Genomic DNA, 19,078 nt, shown 5'->3' with positions numbered 1-19,078 from the left:
TGATTTATTACCAGTCTCTTTCAATTTCACCTTTTCTGCACCAAGTGACTTCAAAATCAAAAGTGCCAGCATGCATCAATCTATAATATTCACAGTTAAGATGTATTAGTAACTATATTTAGTAACACTGTGTGCTATTTGTTCATAGAGGCGAGCATATTGTTATCAAGGGTGATTTTTAAAAAATGTAAGTCATGGTTGCAGTTATATATTCATAACACATCCTCAGAACTGAAATGAAAGAAAGAGCCTTATTTTATTTCTCCTATTTTATAATGTACTAATGTTGAGTTCCATTTGTACCAGCTGCACCTGGTTACCACTGAAGACATTTTGTTGCCCTCCATCTCTTCACAGCTCATTAGCTGAAAACAGAGACCAACTCTTGGGTCAGGAGCAGATGTATCATCTGTGTGCCTTGCACATGAAGAAAGCCGAGACTTGAACAGGGTCCCATGGGGTCCCTGGGTCTATTTAAAGGCCATTGTAGTCTCTAGGCAGGCAGCTCTACCATGTGTTCCAAAAGACAGTTTTCCTTCTGGTGGAAACACTAGGAGCTGTACCAAGTAGTCTCAGTGGGGCATCACTTAGATTATCAACAGGCTTACGCCAGGAATTAAAGCAATTCCATGAAAACAGAATTTTCTGGCAAACTGTTGGTGCAGTGTCTGCCTGATTCTCATGGAGCTTTTCTGAGGAACATTTGTGGAAGCTATGTGAATACACTAATGTTACAGCAATATCATCTTCTGTTCAGGAATGGCACTAATGGCAGCATCCAATGGCTGCTGAATACCTTTGTGCTTCAGGTGCTGCGTTTTCTTAGACTGTGTTGCAGGACACTGTGAAGTTGCATCTTTATTTTAAACTTCCAGTGTGCTTGTGTTTAGTCTCCACAAGAAATAGGTTCCCAACAAGTCGGATATGCTTTTGATTGGTTGTGTTCTCCAGCTTTGTCCTGGAGTTCAATATTCTGTGTATTGCTACAAAATGAGACCTCACAGGTATTTTCTGAACGTATGAGTTGAGACGATGGTTTGCAACTAAAGCAAAATATTCAGTAAAGCTGCTATACACAGCCAATCCCACCTCCTTCCATTTTTTTTTGTGTTTTCTTTGAAAATAGCATCTACATTTTCAATAACTACACAATATTCATGTACTGCATAGGAAGACAGCCACAGTCAGCAATCGTTCCCCAGGAAATGGAAAGAGTACATTATATAGATCTTATGCTTTTTATCTAAATGCAGTTAAAGTACTAGGTTTAGGATTTAGGTAAGTTCTTAAAGTTCATGGGCACTGGAACTATAAAGCAGTTCTGGTATTCTCCTGTTTAGGCTTTTCCCCACTTTGGGACTATGTAGAATATGTAATTATTAAATACCTAGTATTCAAGTCGCAGATGAAAATGGACACAGCACTGAATCTGTAGAACATATTGAAAACCTAATATAAGGAGTTTTATAGAAAATATGTATAATTTTAGGGCAAGTGGAAGAATCCCAGTTGCAAAAGAATAAAAATAACTGACCAGTTCCTCAAAAGGCATATACTCGGCAAAGCTGCATGGAATAACAGAATTACACCAGCAGAATATCTATCCTTTCATATCACATTTTTCATTTAACATTTGCAAACTGGAAATTTTCCCTAAACAAAATGGCAATCAAATTTTTTTCTTAAATTAAAGTGTGAATGAAGCTTCCTTGATGGGTACAGCTCAGAGAGCGCCACAGGTACAGCTCCCTGACAGCGTGGGAGAGCAGTTTTTCATTTTAGCTTATCAAAATACTCTCTGCAGGGAGTTGTTCTATTCCTGAGTATGGCAGCATTGCGAGAAGGAAAAGAGGTAGCGAACAAGACAAGGAAAAAGGGGAAAAATAAATAACCATGATTGTGGTGGGGTAGAAGTGCTCCATTCAAGCAGATCACAATGCTTTTTTTATTCAGCAGCTGTTCACTGAGGTGTAGAAAGCTGTAAGTCTGCAAGGTCTCTTTGCCTGGAAAATGGTTGGAGAAAAGCTGAACATACTGTATCAGTAAATGTTTAATCAAAAGCAGAAGTTTCTTCTATACCTTTTAATACATATATATATATGTGCATATATAAAACAACCCAACAGCATTTTTCAGTTAAATTATGGTACATAAACCCTATTGTTTCATTGGAAAAGAGTCTACGTGTCTCCTCCTTGATACGTTTCCTCAACTTGTCCTGAGAAACAACCAATGAGATGAATCCCTCTGGTAATCATGGCAATTGTTTCACACTGGGAACAGAACACAAAGCTGCTCAGATCATACAAGAGGGCAGATTTTTCTCCTCACAGTTTCAAACATTTCAGGGTATCGTGAGGAGTACATAAATGTTTGATAACACTTACAAAAATCTAAATGTCCAGGATAGATAAAACTCCTTTCCCACCTAGAGGTATGCCTTCCAACTTATTCCCTCGTTACTGTTACAAACACCTACTACAGTTCATTTTTCAAAGACGTCTTCCAAAGACAGAAAATTTCCATTGAGATGTACTCATCCTCCTTTTGAAAGTAAACAGGTGCTTGACACATGATTATACAAGATACAATGTGCATCCAAAACAGAAATTTGAGAAGGAAACGGAGAAAATCAAACGCTGACCAGAAAGACAAGACCAGAGCTCAGCTCTACCATAGACCGCCGTGGCACAGGCGGTCGCCAGCTGGGGATGTGGCCCACTTTTATTTGTCTGAAAAACAGTTTTCCCACTTTTTAAAGTCAGGCTTGCAGACATGGTTATCTAAATAATTTGCAAATAAGAAGACATCGCAGCAGCTTTGAGAACAAGACTGTGCTGCTGCTATGGATGTTCACAGCTCTCAGGGGCATCATGAGAATTGCACTAGTATTAGTATAGGATGAATTTGTGCCCTGGGAATTTAAGATTAGAGCTGGGCCAGGCAATAACCTTACCTTAACACATCAAACTCTATTCCCAACAAAACATATCAGCCTGATATTCTAGTATGTGTTGGTGTCTGGCTCAAAAAACACCCAACCACCCTCTAGAGTAGTGAGTGAACTTGCTTGCTTCTGAAGGTGACCCCCACAGCACTGATGTTGGATTTGGTGGGAATCCAGTGGGAATCAGTAGGCTGCAGCAAGGGCCTAAAAAGGTTACGGGTGAAGACAGGCTGGCGTGCTGGTGGGGGAGGGAAGGAAGGCCCCAATGTCAAATGCGCCATCGTGATGGAGCCCCAGAAGGAACCTTCTCCGGTCATGCAGAAACCTTCACATCAACCAACACAGTTTCATTTGTTTCCACCACTTTTTCACAACACAAACATGTCCCCCTTCCTCCCTCCCCCCAGCCCCCCAAACCCCTCCTTTCTGAACATACTGACAAAAGGAATGGCAAAATAAATAAATAAAGACTTAGCCTTTGCTTCAGGGAAGCCGCCTCTCCAGGTTTCTGCATTGGCGGTGACCCGGCTGGAGCTGGTAGGCATCAGTTTTCACGGCAAATGGTGGGTGTGGAGGGCGCCAGTAGGCTCCCTGGCCCTGGAGACAGGCTCCAGGCTTAACTGTCTGTCTCAGCCGGACACCCCCGGCTGTCATTGCACCAGCCCCGAGCCGTAGCTGAAGGCATAGCTGTTGGCCAAGGAGAGGGACTGCTGGTGCTCCTCGTCCTGCTCCGAGGGGTAGTTGGGAAATGTCTGCGCCCGGGACACCTTTGCTGAGCTGAGGCTGTGACCTGGAGGGAGGGAAGACATGAATGCAAAAGATGTAACTGGGTTTGAAGCCTTTCACCATGGACATGGACTCGGACGGATGAAGTTCATACAGCCCCAAAGTGCCAGGGCACCTGGAGAGCAGCCATGCTACATTGGGCCCTCCTGGGGCTGCAGAAGAGAGTATTTCCTGTGGCTGAGGGCAGAAGTGGTTGACAGATTCCCGGCAAAGCCCTAGATCCAGCTCAGGCATAATTTAGGGTCAAAAGTCTTTTAAAATTTCAGAGTGTAACATCTGTATATTTTCTACTCTGTAAGTCTCAGCCATGTTAGACAAATGCTCCTCTTTTTTATCTGAAGCACTGCTCAAGTGGTAGAAGTAATGCCAGAAGTTTCAAAGGGATTAGTCTCACAAATGCCGCTTCTTGTACTTAGTGTCTTTCAAAAAGGATGCAAATTTATCAGGTCAACACAGCATCATTGTCATTTCAAAAAGCACTGGAGGTGGAATATGGTGCACATGGCAGAATACTCGTTGGGAAGAGGACGTGCAAGATGTTTTTTCAGATGGGCTTGTGAATCTCATATAACCATGACTTCCATTAACAAGATGAGAAACCATGTGTGAAAAGCCAGTGACAAAACTCAGGTGACTCTTATGACCCAATTCTGTAACTTGATAATTTTCCTATCTCAGAATACCCTTTTGAAATTGAGCTTTAATTAGTAACAAAAAGTAAACTTCCAAAGTGTATATCTTCATGCAACATTTATTGTCTTTTTATTTTTGAAATATATATTGAAGCTTGGATTTAAAATGGTTTTGTGTAATGCTTTTAAAAATGTCTTTAATACATGTATTATCTGTAGGAATGCAAAATCATATTTTAACTTAAACCACAGAGATATTAAGAAATAGATGCGATGGTATAGACAAAAACAATAAAGAATTTAGCTCATGTTGAAATCTTCCAAAACGGTTAGCAGCTTTCTAGACTGGCCCAGTAGTGCTGGAACCAAGAATGATGTTCACCGGATTTGAGAAAACTTTGTCATAACTTGCATTTGGAAAAGTTTGATTATGGTATGTTACTGATTTCCTCATGAAAAAAAATCATGATTTCCCCTGAACATGAGTCTATCAGAGCAATGATCGGACCAAGAGAGCAAAAAACCCCAACTAAATGAAAAATAGAAAAAAAGGTACATCTTAGTGACACTGGAGACAATAAAATTAGAAACTAAACTCCCACTGACATGTCAATTGTCATAAAAATCCCTTTCATAGCATGACCAAACAGGATGAATTTTTTAACGAATTTTTGTTATTCATTCACTGGGTTAAATTGACATTGGCTATCAAAACTTGACTGAGATGAGAAATTTAAATGTTTTCTGCTTCAAAAAGCTTTTGCATCAAACTGAATTAAAGTGTAACAAGGCAAAAACACTGATAATGTTTGAGATTAGTTTTAAAGGTTTTATTGCTTTGGCCAAGTTTTAAAAACAATATTAAGTAAAGCCTTCATTCATTTTTTACTTTTATTTGGGATTTGCATCACTGTTATTGTCAGGGTTTTTTGTTTCTAATTTAATGCAAACCTAAACATAGAAAGTTGCAAGATTGGTTTTAATTTTGTGTTCCATATCTGGCATTTTTCCTTCTAAGGATGCAAACCCTTGTTTTCTTTTTATCCAGAAGCTAAAATCATTGTATTTTAAGGGCCATAAGGAATGGCTAAACTAGCCATGCGATTTCCTATGTAAAATTTGTCTCTTTCTTACTAATAAAGATAAATAAAATATGTCAAGGTATATTTAACTCCATTCTCTTAATGTATTTTATCCAAAAAATGTAAAACAGTCCCTGTGACAACAATCAGAAGTAAAGAAACTTACCAGTCAAGGGAGTTCCCTAACCCAGGCCTATTTTTGTCATATGCTGTATCTCATATAATTAATTTTGAATTCACTTTTTTAGAACAGTGCAACTTTAATACAGTGATGAAGAGAACCCCTAAACTAATTTCTAGCTAAGGAACTACGAGAGTCTCTTAGAATGTAGATGAATTTGACCCTATTAGGGTTAAAAAGGAAATTAAATTCAGCTCTTTCATTTCCTGTATATATGCCTCAAATGTTAGCACATCCTGTACTGTTCTTTGAAAGAAAATTTGTAGCTGCTAAATCTCACAAAAGGGCTGATTTTAGCCATTCTGTAACCAAAGTGGTTAATGAGGATAAGTGACTTCTTCTCTCCTGACTGCTAGGATATGTAGTGAAAGAGCAGAGAGACACACAGATCCAAAAAGTTTAAGGCATGCTTAATAAAGCCAAGAGGTCTAAGACTCATGGTTGATGTCAAGTCGAACAGTATGATGTCAATTTACGAAAATACTAGCATAAGGAAGAGACAACATTGGTTCAAATGAAATGAGAAAGCTACGGGTAATAGAGAATTTGTGAGTTTAGGAAAGAATGGATCTATACAATATATTTACTTTCAACTTACATTTTTAAAAAAGCAATTAACGATGCTAACACATTTCAATAAATGAATAAAAAATAATCACGGCAAAATAATGTCCAGTGGTTCCAAGCTGGGTAAAGATTTCTAAGTAGTAAATTCCCAAAATTTAGGGTTTTTTTCAACTTTTTATTAAAAATCAGTATATCATATACTGAAAATTTTAAATTATAACAGATTCTTTAATTTGCATTCCTACTAAATATTATTGTAATACTCATACAGCTGATCAGTCTTATGGAATCTTAGGTACTGTGGTGTCTCCAAAGTTAGGCTTTATGTCAGCAGTAAGGATTTTGAAATTAAAGATACAGGGGAAGTTTTTGTAAGTAAAGAATTAAAGTTTCATAGCTTTCTAAACTTTCAGTTTCAGTCATATTTGGGGCCTAAGAGGTTAAGAGAGAAGAAGAATGCTGTTTGTGGATTTTGCAGCTCTTTTGTACCACAGCTGTTTTCAAGAATACAAAACCAACTCTTCTCTAAAATTCTTCTGAAGTCAGCATAAGATGAATTTGATTAACACACACTTCATGACCTGAGGACACCAATAGTACTGGGAGAGGTTTTTTTCATGTGGTTTACAGAGGAAATGTATTTTTTTTCTGTTCTAGGACAGGACCTTGGAAACATAAGCATTATTCAGCCTACTTCATCCTTTATTCAAATTTACTCTCAGGATTAAAGAATGCAATGGAGCTGTAGTCTAAAGTAATTAGGTATGAATGATCCATCAAGAAAATCTAATGTAACCCAGCAAATTACACTAAAATTAGATTTGTCCTGATCTTAATTATGCTGGAAGCAGAGGCAGTATACACAAGGATCTTATTTCATGGCATCGCGCTTATTTATAACAGTTCTTTAGAAGAAAAACCCAATGGTTTCCTAGTAACAGCAGTGACTGATGTACATATAAGTAGATCGATCACAACTTCTGAGAGAAAACTTGCAGTACCCAGCTAAATGAAAAGAAAAAAAAAGAGGAGAAGAGATCCACGGATAAGCTTTAAAAACTCCCTTACTGCTGCTTATTGAAGATGTTTCTCTCCATTTTGAATTCAGAATTCAAATTCTTAACTAGAAGGCAGGTGCCGAAACTTTTTCTTTTCTAAATGAAATAAAGGTCACACTTTTCTAATACAAGAATTCAAGGGATTCTCATCTGATATTCTTTGGTTAGAGCACTCATCTCTGATGTAGAAGTCCTGTGTTAAAATTCCCCTCTGCCTGTGGATATGGTTCGACATAGCATTTTCTGTAAAAAATCAGCTGAAAATGTTCCCTTTCTCCTCTGTACCGACGCTGCTGTTCACTGCCCTCAGTTGTGCCATTGCGACTGAAAGACTGTTTTGTAGACTGAAGCACTCTGTTCATCTCTTTTGCAAGAGCCCTACAAATCACTGTATTGGCAAAGCCTAGGACCAGGAACAAGCAGTCAAGCCAAGGGTAAGAAATTGGCAGGGGTTTCTCAGGCTGGTTTTAGTGCCAGTTTGTTTGGCGATTGATGACCTGTGAGCAATATGTAACCAAATACAGGTTAATGCAACTGCCACCAGATTACTTACATGCCAGAGGAAGGACCACTTTTGAAATCCTCTGACTAAGCTTTTCTAATACAAGATCTAATATAAGTTTATATTTCTGCAGTACAATGATTAAAAATTAATAGAACCAGAGACTTCTGTGTTTCAGCTTCTGTTGCAGGTCTTTAATTACCTCATATGAGATACTCATTAGGTAAAATAAAGAAACAGACTTTTGCAGCTGCACAGTAAGTTTTCATCTGGGATTTCTTAACCTCTGAACAAACAAAAGGGTGTAATTCTAATGCAGTTTTATTTTTCTACATAATAATAAATTTATTTTTGAAAATAAAATTTGACATTTTCATTTCCAAGATTATGAGTGCAAAACTGAAGTCATTAAATTAAAGCCAACTGGATATTTTATTGGTACTGTGTTTTGTTCTTGGGAGTGCTCTGAGACTTCATGAGGACAAGAGTTCTGTAATTGCTATAGATGTTTCTGTAAATGATATAGAAAAACATGGTTACTCAAAAGAAATTTCTATGAATCAATAAGTGCAAGCTAAGACCAAGTAAAGTGAATCACTAATTTCATTGTAAAGCAATCTTTTCTTTTTAGAAATATTAATTGGAAAATTCTGTTGTTCACAATAAACAGAACAGTCTGGAAAACAGAAACAAAGATGATGAGACTTTATCCTTGCACAAAGGATAGTGCAAGGAGGTGGAAAAAAACCAATTAGCTAACATATGTTTGAGGAATGAAACATTAGTAAGAAGGAGTTAGTTCTATGTTGTTTCCTCACACAATTCTCACCGGACAATATAAATGTAGCCCTTGGGCCAGAAAAGTTCACAAAACTAGCACCAGTCTTTAATCTAGATTTATGTTCTCTATGGACTTTCCCAACAGCAGTGAAAGATCCTATTTATACTAAAGGAGGTCCACCAATTGTAATGAGGATATCACTTGTATGGGGAAGTATATCTCAAAGTGCTTCAACGTTTGATATTCTTTGCAGCATTTTTGTTAAGACACAGGACAAAGTGGGAAATGCACTGTAGCTATGCACTGAAAGCCCACAAGGGAAAATGAAACTCTTACTGGAAAAAACTAAATTATTATGACTGCTTATTTCAGATGGAAGCTTTTATCCCCCTTTTTTTTTTTAGCTTCCTTTTTTTTATCCCCATTACTTCAATCTCAAATCATTTAAGTGGTTATTATTGCAAAAAAGGATACTTTCATTTAAGGCAGAAAATAAATGATTGCTGCTATCCTATTTATGAATTGATACTGGTTAAAATTCTGTCAACTCTCCATATTGAATATACAGTGTTTTCTATTGAGCTACTGATGACAAAGCAGCTTTTCCTTTTCTGCTGTTAGATGACTGGAATAACTAAAGAAAAGTTTCATAGCAGGACAAACTGCTACAAAGCAAAACATTTATTTTGCAGTAATGATGCACTTGGATTGGAAGGGCATTAATTGGTACAGCAATTATTATGCTGTCACTCACAAAAAGATGCAATGGAAGGGAGCAGATGGAAACAGAAAAATAGCATAAACTACATTACAGCACATTGATTTCCATACACTTATTGAAAGTGAAACTGTGGGCCTGTTTCAGATCCAAATGAAGAAAAACAAATTTTCTCTTGAATTTAATTACAGTTAGAATTAAAACTCCAGGGCGCACAGCTGAGTTTAACTTATACATATTCTAAAATAATTTTGGATTTCATTTCATCAAGTATATATCTTTCTGAAGGGAGAAAGAATAGCAGTAAACCTAATTTTTGAGACAGATTTTTAAGAAAATGCTTTAGTTTATTTATTAGAAATACTTTCAAATAAAAATAATTTAAATTGATGATAAAATATATACAAAATATATTAAGAGAATGAATGTAAAACTCTCCCCTCCCAGTTTAAAATTTCCTTTTAATTTTTAATTGAAAAACATTTTCATTTTCTTTAGAATTTGAAATAAAATATTAACTTTTTTCCTGTATGGCATTAAAATTAATAAGTATTCAAGTAGAATATTCTGGTTACAGAACTCTACACTTTCCAGAATTAAAAGATTATTATTTAACTTAAAAGTTTTTGGCATTGTTATCAAACCCTCCTCTAGAAAAGAAAAAGCTTTACAAGTGCATGGAGGAAAGATTGCAGGATTGACAGTTTAAAACCGGTAAATTTATAATATGTCAAATTTTTGAGTATTAGGAAAAAAATTTTCAATATTCCAATTTTGGCACAAGAATGCTGGAGTTTTATGAAGAGCCAATCTACATGTCAATATTTTGAAATACAGAAAAATTGTTTCAATACCTACAAACAATGTGAATTGCTTGTAAATAGTATGGACAGTAAAAATGAGCATTATTTTATCTGCACCCCTACCCAAAATAGCAACCATTTAAAAGCAATGTCTTGAAACACATAACTAAATCTAATGTATTGACTGAAGACCAGGTCAGCTTACTTGCTGTTGTGTTTTTCCAGATAGTGTTTTTTAAATACTTGTTCTTCTACTGCATTTAACCTGTGCATTATCTACTTAGGCTATCACAAACTGATGTAGCTGCTGTGGTAGAAATATCAGAACATCACCCACATCTTTCTCTGGTTCTGTGTGTTTATAAAGGGAGGAGACATATCTAAACACCTATGACCTAACATCTCCACCTAGGAGACGGAAAAGTAAGTTATTTGCATGTCTGACATTATCAAATAATCCTTTCCCTTTTTGCCAACATTCCTGCAACCAAAACATGACATATATTTAGGAAAAATTATCTATTTTACATGCTATATCTCTTCAACTTGTGGTCTTCTATTTGTTATACATAATTGTAAACCTACATGCCTGAACTACAAGGAGATTAAGTAAAAGAAAGTGTCTGACAGGAGTAGCAATTTTTGTAGTTTTGCACTCTGAGCCACTGTGCAGATAAACACATTAAGTTTGTTCTTAGCTTTCTTATGTTGTCTTCCTTATACAGATTGCAGCGGTCCTTACAGAGATTAAGTGATTTCATCTTTGCAGCTTTTTACACTTGTGTTAATGTTGCAGTACTAAACCAGCCTCCTCTCTCTCTTTGTTCTGAGTCCAGCTCCTTAACTATGCCAACACAGTTGGAGGAGGTGCAATCATGTTCGCACTTGACACAAAATTAGGCTAAGGTCCAACTTTACTTCAAAACAAACATAATTTTCCAGATGAAGACTCTCAGAAAGAAGGGTTTCTCAGTTTGGTTTCACAGGTTCTGCAGAAATCAAATTTTCAGCAATGATACTTTCAATTTTTAGTTTATCGATTTTAAAGTATTTATCAGGGAACCCCGATCTATGCTAGTCCTGCATTCAGCAGATCCACCTTGCAACCCAAACTTTTCTGTAACAAAATACAATATTTTCTTTTCAGACATTTTGGTGGTGAGAGAAAAAAAAAATCCCCTGCTTTGTTTTAAATCAGTTAAAGAATCTGCTCTTCTGGACTCACACAAAGGAGATTTGCTGTTTTCTCCGGACCACTGTACAGGTGACATAAAATTTGTGTATATAGAGAAGAGACTATGGTCAGGAATTTTGTTTTATACTGAAAGATACAGGTATCATGACCTTGAAGAAAAGCTCTTCAGAGGAAATGTGGGCAGTTTAATTCTGAAACGTGTCAAAATATCATCAAGTTAATTAACAGCAAACAGAATCTTGAATGAGAACCCTAACAAAGCTACCCGAAAAGGCTGAGTACTTTGTACAAGGTGGCTAGCATCCCTGGTCTAATTTATCCTTTAAACCACAGACTCAGTCAACCAGAAACTAATATAAAACCTAATATAAACCTTCTTCTTACAACATAAGTTGTAAAATTGAGGTTTATTATGAGAATATTAACGCTGTTTCTGAACTTTATGTCTGTGCCAAGTAAATTTATTTCATTTACCATGAAAGCAAACAGAGACAAAGCATTTTTGTACACAATGAATGTAGTTTCACTTTCCCCTTCAAGCTCAAAGCTCAACGAGCTTTTTAAATGAAACTTCATGAAACTGAGACATTCCATGTTGGTAACACTAAGGAAAAAAAAAGATAAAGGAGAAATTCCTGCAAGGGAACATTTCCTTCAAGGAGCATTTGAATCAGATCAGAATGATAAGGTGATGACAAAATGCAAGAAATGAGAAGAAAAGAATGCTCTGATTCTAAGTGTGTATGGGAAAGGCTAAAGAGGTGGGAAGAGAAAACAGCTACGGAAAACTTCAACAAGAAAATTATTTTAGTGTTTACTTTGTGTCATGGGGACATAACAAACCAACAAAAGGAAATACCCAGAAAAATTACCCTGCTTCTGGAATAATTGAAAAGTAGGAAGAGTATAAAGCTAGTGAAAAAAGAAACAAATGTCAAAGATAAATAAAAATGTGTGAATTCAGTTACTTTGTCCTAAACAATGATTTTCTTCTGTGTTTAAGTAAGCAGAGCTCCACACTTTGCTGTCTGCTTTTGACTCCTGTGTAGAGCATGAAGTCATTCTGAGAATCAACTGATTGTTGATTTCTGTGCAGAAATGGATTTTGAGCATAATTTACTTTTACATCCTTGTAAATTGCATCTACCTGTATCTAGTTTTATTATCTTGGTTTACCAATTGTTAGCTCCTTTCCTCAAAATGTTTATGTTGTGTTTTTATTACAGCCAAACTAATGCCCAATCAAAAGACAGATTTTATCAGAGATATTGTTAAAAAATCAACACCTAAATCTGCTACTGATGTAGCAGAAAGCATCTTACTGAAAAATGCAATGCAAAAATGCAGATTTATACACTGCATATCACTTTGATGATATGGAATATGTCACTGTTAAATATTTATTGCATTTCAAATCATGTTGACATTTCCCCTTGGATACATTATTCCAAAAACCACTATGGAATGGCTTCACGCAATTTTACTGATACTACAGAGATAGAGTGAAACAGTGAATTTCTAATTTTGTATTAGAGTATCTAAAGTGAAATGAAGGAAAAAATTACTTACATTGATAAAAAGAGTAGAGGGTGGAGATAGTATACTGCCTTTGAAAATGGGATACTACTGGAGGCTGATTCATCAGTACTGTTCAATCTTGTGGCCATTATAATTCTGCTGATCTTTAGTGTGGCCAATATTTCCTGGCCTGGTAGTATTTTCATTATAAACACTCCATTCACAAAGATTTATAACTACCCTATAAAAAAATTGCCATAAAATGAAACTCGGCACATAAGGTCTGAAGTCAGAGAACAAATTTGGTCTGACAGGATGGAGGGAATATGTTTTTCACCACATTTTTATGTAAGTAAAATACAGCTTTGATAGAAAAAAAAATGAGAAAAAAATTGGCAGGAAGTATAGTTTACATTGCTTGGCATAGGAAAAAATGAGGACAAAGGATTTATGCCACTCCAAATGGATATCTATTCTACAAATACTGTATTTAAAAGACAATTTTATTATGTGAGTATGATGTGAGAACTAAACACATACGAAACATAAAGTCTAAGACATTCAGGTGGTACAGCTGAACCCTTCCTCTGGTGCTCCCAGGCAGTTTCTTTGCGCACCTGAAGAACCAGGGAAATAGGGAGATAAATGGTAACAAAACTAACCCTTATCAAACACAAACACACAAAAAGCAAAACAAAATTCAAAACATATTTTATACCAGTTTGGTTTTTACTGTGGAGACAGATATGCTCTACTTCTGGGCTGTTCAAAGAGGCTGGAATGCCCGGCTGTTGGAAATGGTTATGAGGTGTAATTGGGCCACTCCTTTTGGCATCAGCTGTGCCTCAGCAAATGGTTGCACTGCAGACTCAGTCTTGTTTGAGCTGTGCTAGAGCTTCTGGCTGCATAAAAGCAGCAAAATTCATCATCTGTTCTTGATCATATTCTTCTACCTCTGTTACACCACTCAGAGTCACCCTAGAGGTATCTAAGGACAGAATGCTGTTCGAACTGTAGGAAATGTCCTCCAATGATAGGAAAAAGTCTTGGACTCTGGTAAAAAGTCTTTCCTTCAAAGAACTTTGTATTTATGTTGTAACATGGGGAATTAGTCTTGTTTATGTATATTTTACTGGGAAGGGGAGGGGAAGGGTGATTTGTGGGAGGTAAACACAGTTCCCAGTTTAATACAATGAGTTATTTAAACCGATTAAAGATTTTACATTTTTTTCTTCCACCAATGAACAAATTTCAGAAAGGTAAATAGATCTTACATTAATATATGCAGGGATGAAACTCAGTTTTTAGAACTTCTACCTTTCCAAAGCTATTCTATTTTTTACCCATATACTGAAAGCATTTATTAAACCATTTGTTATTCAGATTTAAACTCTCTAGGAAATATCTTTCTATGAAATTGTCCTTAGAAATATTCTTTAGAGGACCTTAATGTTATTTCAAGCTGCAACTAGATAGTAATAGTAGATGCCATATAAAAGTGAAATATTGCATTAGCTGGTAATTAGCTCTTTGGTTATATTAAAAAGTTTCCTCAAGTACTTGACAACAGAAAGACATACCTCTCCACAAGTTCTAAAGGAGAAAAGATAATTTTTTATTTTATTTTTTTTAAAACTCCATTTGATATTATAGGTTGTTCTTAATTAATAAGACTTGAGACCACAGGCATTTTTCTAAAATGTAAGGTTGCTTGACTTTCTTTAAAACAGGGCTTCACCTTTCACTTTACCTGCTCCACTTTCACTTCAAAGGACAGACTGAATTACTGAAAAACTGCAACTACTAATTTAAGAATGCTTGGATACTTTCCCACTGAAATAACAAAGACAATCTGCTAAACGGCATGAAGTCATTAAAAATGTTTCTAAATTAAAAATGTAAAGATGTAACCCTGGGAACTACCAACCTGTCAGACTCACCTCTGCGTTTGGGAAGATCATGGAACAGATACTCCTAGAAGCAGCATGGCTTTGCCAAGGGCATTTTCTGCCTGACCAAACTTCTACAATGGAGTGACTACCTCAGTGGACAAGGGATATCTGGACTTCTGTAAAGCCTTTGACACAGCCTCCCCCAACATCCTTCTCTCTAAATTGGAGACAAAAGGATTTGACGGGTGGACTGTTAGATGGATAAGGAATTGGTTGGATGGTCACATCCAGAGGGTAATGATCAACTACCTCAATGGCTCAGAGTGCTGATGGACATCAACGGTGAGTGGTGTCCCTCGGGGGTCTGTGTTGAGACCAGTGCTGTTCAACACCTTCATCAATGACATAGGCAAAGGGACTTGGTTACAGAGTTGATGCTAATTGCTGACATGGTAATAGTGCCCACTTACAGCCAGCGGTAACTTAAGAGCTTCCCATCTCCATCTCTGTTCCGTGTCCAGACTGAGAATTATTTTTTTCCCACGAATAAAGATTGTATTGTAATTTTTAAAGTTTGTTTAGTTATGAACGTTAAACATGCTACTTATCTTCAGTTAGTTACATCTTCTCTAGAGTTAAATTTTCATGCATTGATCTGAATTGCAAACCAAATTCCAGAGTATTTAGATGACAAACACACCCTCTGTACACAAAAAATACAGAAATGGATTTTATGACAGGTATTTGAGGTATATGTTGAGTTTGAAAAATTCTGTAAGTAACAGAAAACTTTATAAACCTAATTTTGGGGACGGATATGTCTGATCTGTACATTTCTATCCCTTCTTCTGAGTCATTTGGTAGTTGCCATTGCAGGTTTATTAAATGGATGGAATAAAGGAAAGGTTTCTGTCTGTACTGAGTGTAATAGCACTCTCAGTTCTTTTGTTCCTTGCAGAGATTACATATATAAAATATGTGGCAATAAGGCAGTTCACAGAGGCTAAACAAATTATTTTCCTCTATAATTTATTCTCTAAAATAAAGAAGTTCATTGATTTTTAGATTATATAAGTTTAATTGGAATAAAGTAGATGCCTAAAACATCAATGAAGCACTCAGGAAAGTTAATCCATTTTTCATGACTCTATAAATAATTTCTTCTAGCTGTAAAAACCTTCAATTACCCACCAGGAAATCAAAAACAATGGCTGTAATTCACTGAGGGATGCAAGTGGTGTTCTTCTGCTTTTTTATCCCTGGAAGGGAATTCGCTGTGATTCAGTGTGAACAAACTGTGTCATTTTTTCATCAGACCTGTGTAATGGTAGAGTGGAGATAAATCTGGTAAAGGTGTGTCAAAGTGCTTGATCTGCTTGTGTCTGGAGGTGGGAGGAGTCCCTTTTTCTTCACTCTTTTAGAAAACAGAAGAAACAGCTTAAGCCAAAGCACTTATTTCCTCCAACACCCACCTCCCCCCCTGCAATAAGCAAATAAACATAATAAGAAAACCAGTGTTAATAGTAAGACACACTGATTTTACCACCTACATGCCTTCTCTCTGGAAATTTGTTATTAAACCTGTAAATATTCTGTCCTGTGTTTAGTCTTTTTTGTTCCTCAGTTCACTGAGGATGTTTTTTTGTTGATATTCCCTCTGTGGCATCTCAAATCACAGAAGCTGTTAGAGCAGGGCAGCAGACATTCCTTCAAAAGATTTCCTTAATTCCAGCTGCTGGGAACTTGCGTTCTGGCAAACCAGTTGACCGATCTGTTGAAGCAGTAAGGGGTAGACAACTATCACCTCTTAAACGACATTCATTCTGCCCTATCTCACTGCCCGTTAGTGAAGTGTTACTAAAGCAAGGTAGCAAACGACAAAAAAAAGTGCCCATAGCACAAAGCAATAACCAGCAATCATATTCACAACATGACATGTACAAAGTAATTATACTTCATACAGGCATTTAGAGAAAAGAGTGTCTTACATTAAAGCAAGCCGTGTTGCTGCTGGCGATTTTGCTATTGGTTTTAACCAGAAAGAACTGCAAAACACAAGCTAAATTCATTATGAATGCCTGCTGTTGTAGCATACAGGTAACGGACGACGAGGTGAACAAAGATGAATGAATCTCACAGAATGGTTGAATGTTACAGATATGGGTGTTGAGTAGTGGTTTAGGAAAGAGCAAGACAGATGACATGGAGCCATCAGCAGTAGAAGATAAAGAAAAGTAATGTAGAGGACCCACTTCATAATTTCTGAATGAAATCTGGGGAATTTCTTACGTATGGCTAGACCATCCAGTGCTTCAGTCATTTTCAGCTATTTGCAGCCACACAGTGGCAGGTGAAATTCAGAATTTGCAGCTCAGATACAAAAGAGATTAAAAACAGGTTCCACCACCACAGCTTGCTGCCTTTTGTGCTATTCTCCTCTCAGTGCCTATTACAACAGAGCAGCATATAATGTAGAAGTATACAATAGGAGACAGTATTCTTGAATTATGGTACTACTTCTCAAGGAACACTGCAAAATTATGAACTTGCACGTAAATTTTTAGGTTTACTAGTACAGATTTAAAGGGAGGGAAGTAAATAACAGAATACAAGTAGTTTTTCAGTAGCACAAAAATGGGAATTTTTAGAGAACTGGAAATTAGCTATGATTTAAAAAGAAGTTAAATTGTGAATTCAGCAGAAAAGACAACTCTGAAGGCACCATATCTGATGAAACATGATGACACACTTTTATGTTAAGGTAAAATGGCAGCTTGCAAAACTTTGTTGTATGAGGTACTGGCTTTGGGTTGCAAGAGTAAAGCCAAACTCTTGCATATATATATGCATATATATATCCTCTATTTTAAGAGTACATTGAGGACAATTTTAAGGGGAAAAAATAACAACCCCCCCCAAAAAAAACCCTAACAAAGCAATTTATAAAGTAAAGAAAGCAAATGGCTTTTACCAGTTATTTTTAATTTATCTCTTTATAGCCTCCTTTTCCCTGGAGATATAATAATTAAAAATCAGTAATTGCCAAGACTTTTACTCATCACTTGTTAAACAGAACAAAGCAATAATGAATATTCCTTAGCTGAGTCCTCAAGTTGAAGTGTGAGATAACTCTCATGGAACAGGTATGCTATTAGCAGCAAAATATAGATGATTTATGTCACAAGCAGAAGAGGAGCTAAATCTTTTATGTTATAGCTCACACCAGTGATGACTGCACCATCCTGATTACTCAGGACACTTTCTGCATCACAAAATCACCATATTTACATCCCATTGCTAGAATTTGCACTTAAAATAATTTTCTTTATATAGTCTTGCAGCTGCAAACATGAGCACCACTAAGGCACAGAAGAGGGAGCATTACATGATTCTTGGAGAGTTTTGTCTCTCACAAGATGAGATCTTTGCATTCTTTTAAGATTTCATATTTTCCTTCATAAGCGGGACAATGGGATCCCGGTAACAGTTAGTTACTTCCACTTTTGTTTCTTTGCAATGAATATTTAATGAAATACAGCAATGGCTACAGAAGCCTCTAAAGTAGCTCAGAAACTGATGTACTGCCTCAAAATATCTGCCAGTCAGTACTCAGTACAACAATACTTGGCTTCATAAATTCACTGAAAGGCAAAACAAAATGAAACAAGTATTTTTGCCTTTTTAAAGACCTTCATGAGAACAATCATATACTAAAAAAGGAACTTTTCTGGGATGTGAAATCTGTCTGTCCATTTACTTTAGGGGATAATCAGGAATTGAATTTAAAATGCAACTGGGGAGTTATCTGAATTTTAGAAGAAGTTCAGACCTGCTGCTGAAGCCTGTGAACCATATGCTTTGTGCCTATAAATGTGTTTTTCAGACAATACCTGGAGATTTTAGTAGAGGCAATGAGCAAGGGGAAATCCAATTTTTATATCTTTGGTAGAATGGCTAAGCAGCAGTGACTCAGGCAGCTGGACTATCATGATGCATTACAGAACCCATCCTATATCACTATTAAATTCCTACTTTAAGAGTAAAAGTAAAGAAGTAGTAGTAACAAGGAGTACACTGAAAAATGCAGTTACAGTTTCTACCACCTGTTCTTCTTAATTTTAAAAATTAATTGCCTTGAAAAAGCAGCAGAGATGTAGTGAAATATCTTGAATATCCTTTCCCCAAAAGCAAAGAAAACAGAAAAGAAAAAAAAGGAAGGGAAGGTTTAGGAAGGAAGGGGAGAGGAGAGGGTTGGAGAGGGTCGGAGAGGGTCGGAGAGGGTCGTAGAAGAGAGGAGAGGGTCGGAGAGGGTCGGAGAGGAGAGGGTCGGAGAGGAGAGGAGAGGGTCGGAGAGGAGAGGGTTGGAGAGGGTCGGAGAGGGTCGGAGAGGGTTGGAGAGGAGAGGTCGGAGAGGGT

The 19,078-nt window shown here is 36.6% G+C and overlaps 1 protein-coding gene across 1 annotated transcript in view; it reads right to left on the bottom strand.

Annotated features, from left to right (window-relative positions):
• Window positions 1-3,374: 3,374 nt before the first annotated feature.
• Window positions 3,375-19,078, bottom strand: part of DOK6 (docking protein 6) — a 245,518-nt gene continuing 229,814 nt past the window's right edge. Inside the window, exon 8 of the mRNA XM_027651017.1 lies at window positions 3,375-3,737. Within this exon, the coding sequence (XP_027506818.1) occupies window positions 3,598-3,737 (140 nt within the window). The 3' untranslated portion in view covers window positions 3,375-3,597. The remainder of the gene's footprint in view (window positions 3,738-19,078) is intronic.

This window comes from Corapipo altera, unplaced genomic scaffold, assembly GCF_003945725.1.
Source record: "Corapipo altera isolate COAL_440 unplaced genomic scaffold, ASM394572v1 24, whole genome shotgun sequence".
NCBI classification, from domain to species: Eukaryota; Metazoa; Chordata; class Aves; order Passeriformes; family Pipridae; genus Corapipo; species Corapipo altera.
The sequence above is the reverse complement of the archived record's forward strand: the minus strand, read 5'-3'. Positions and strand labels throughout refer to the sequence as shown.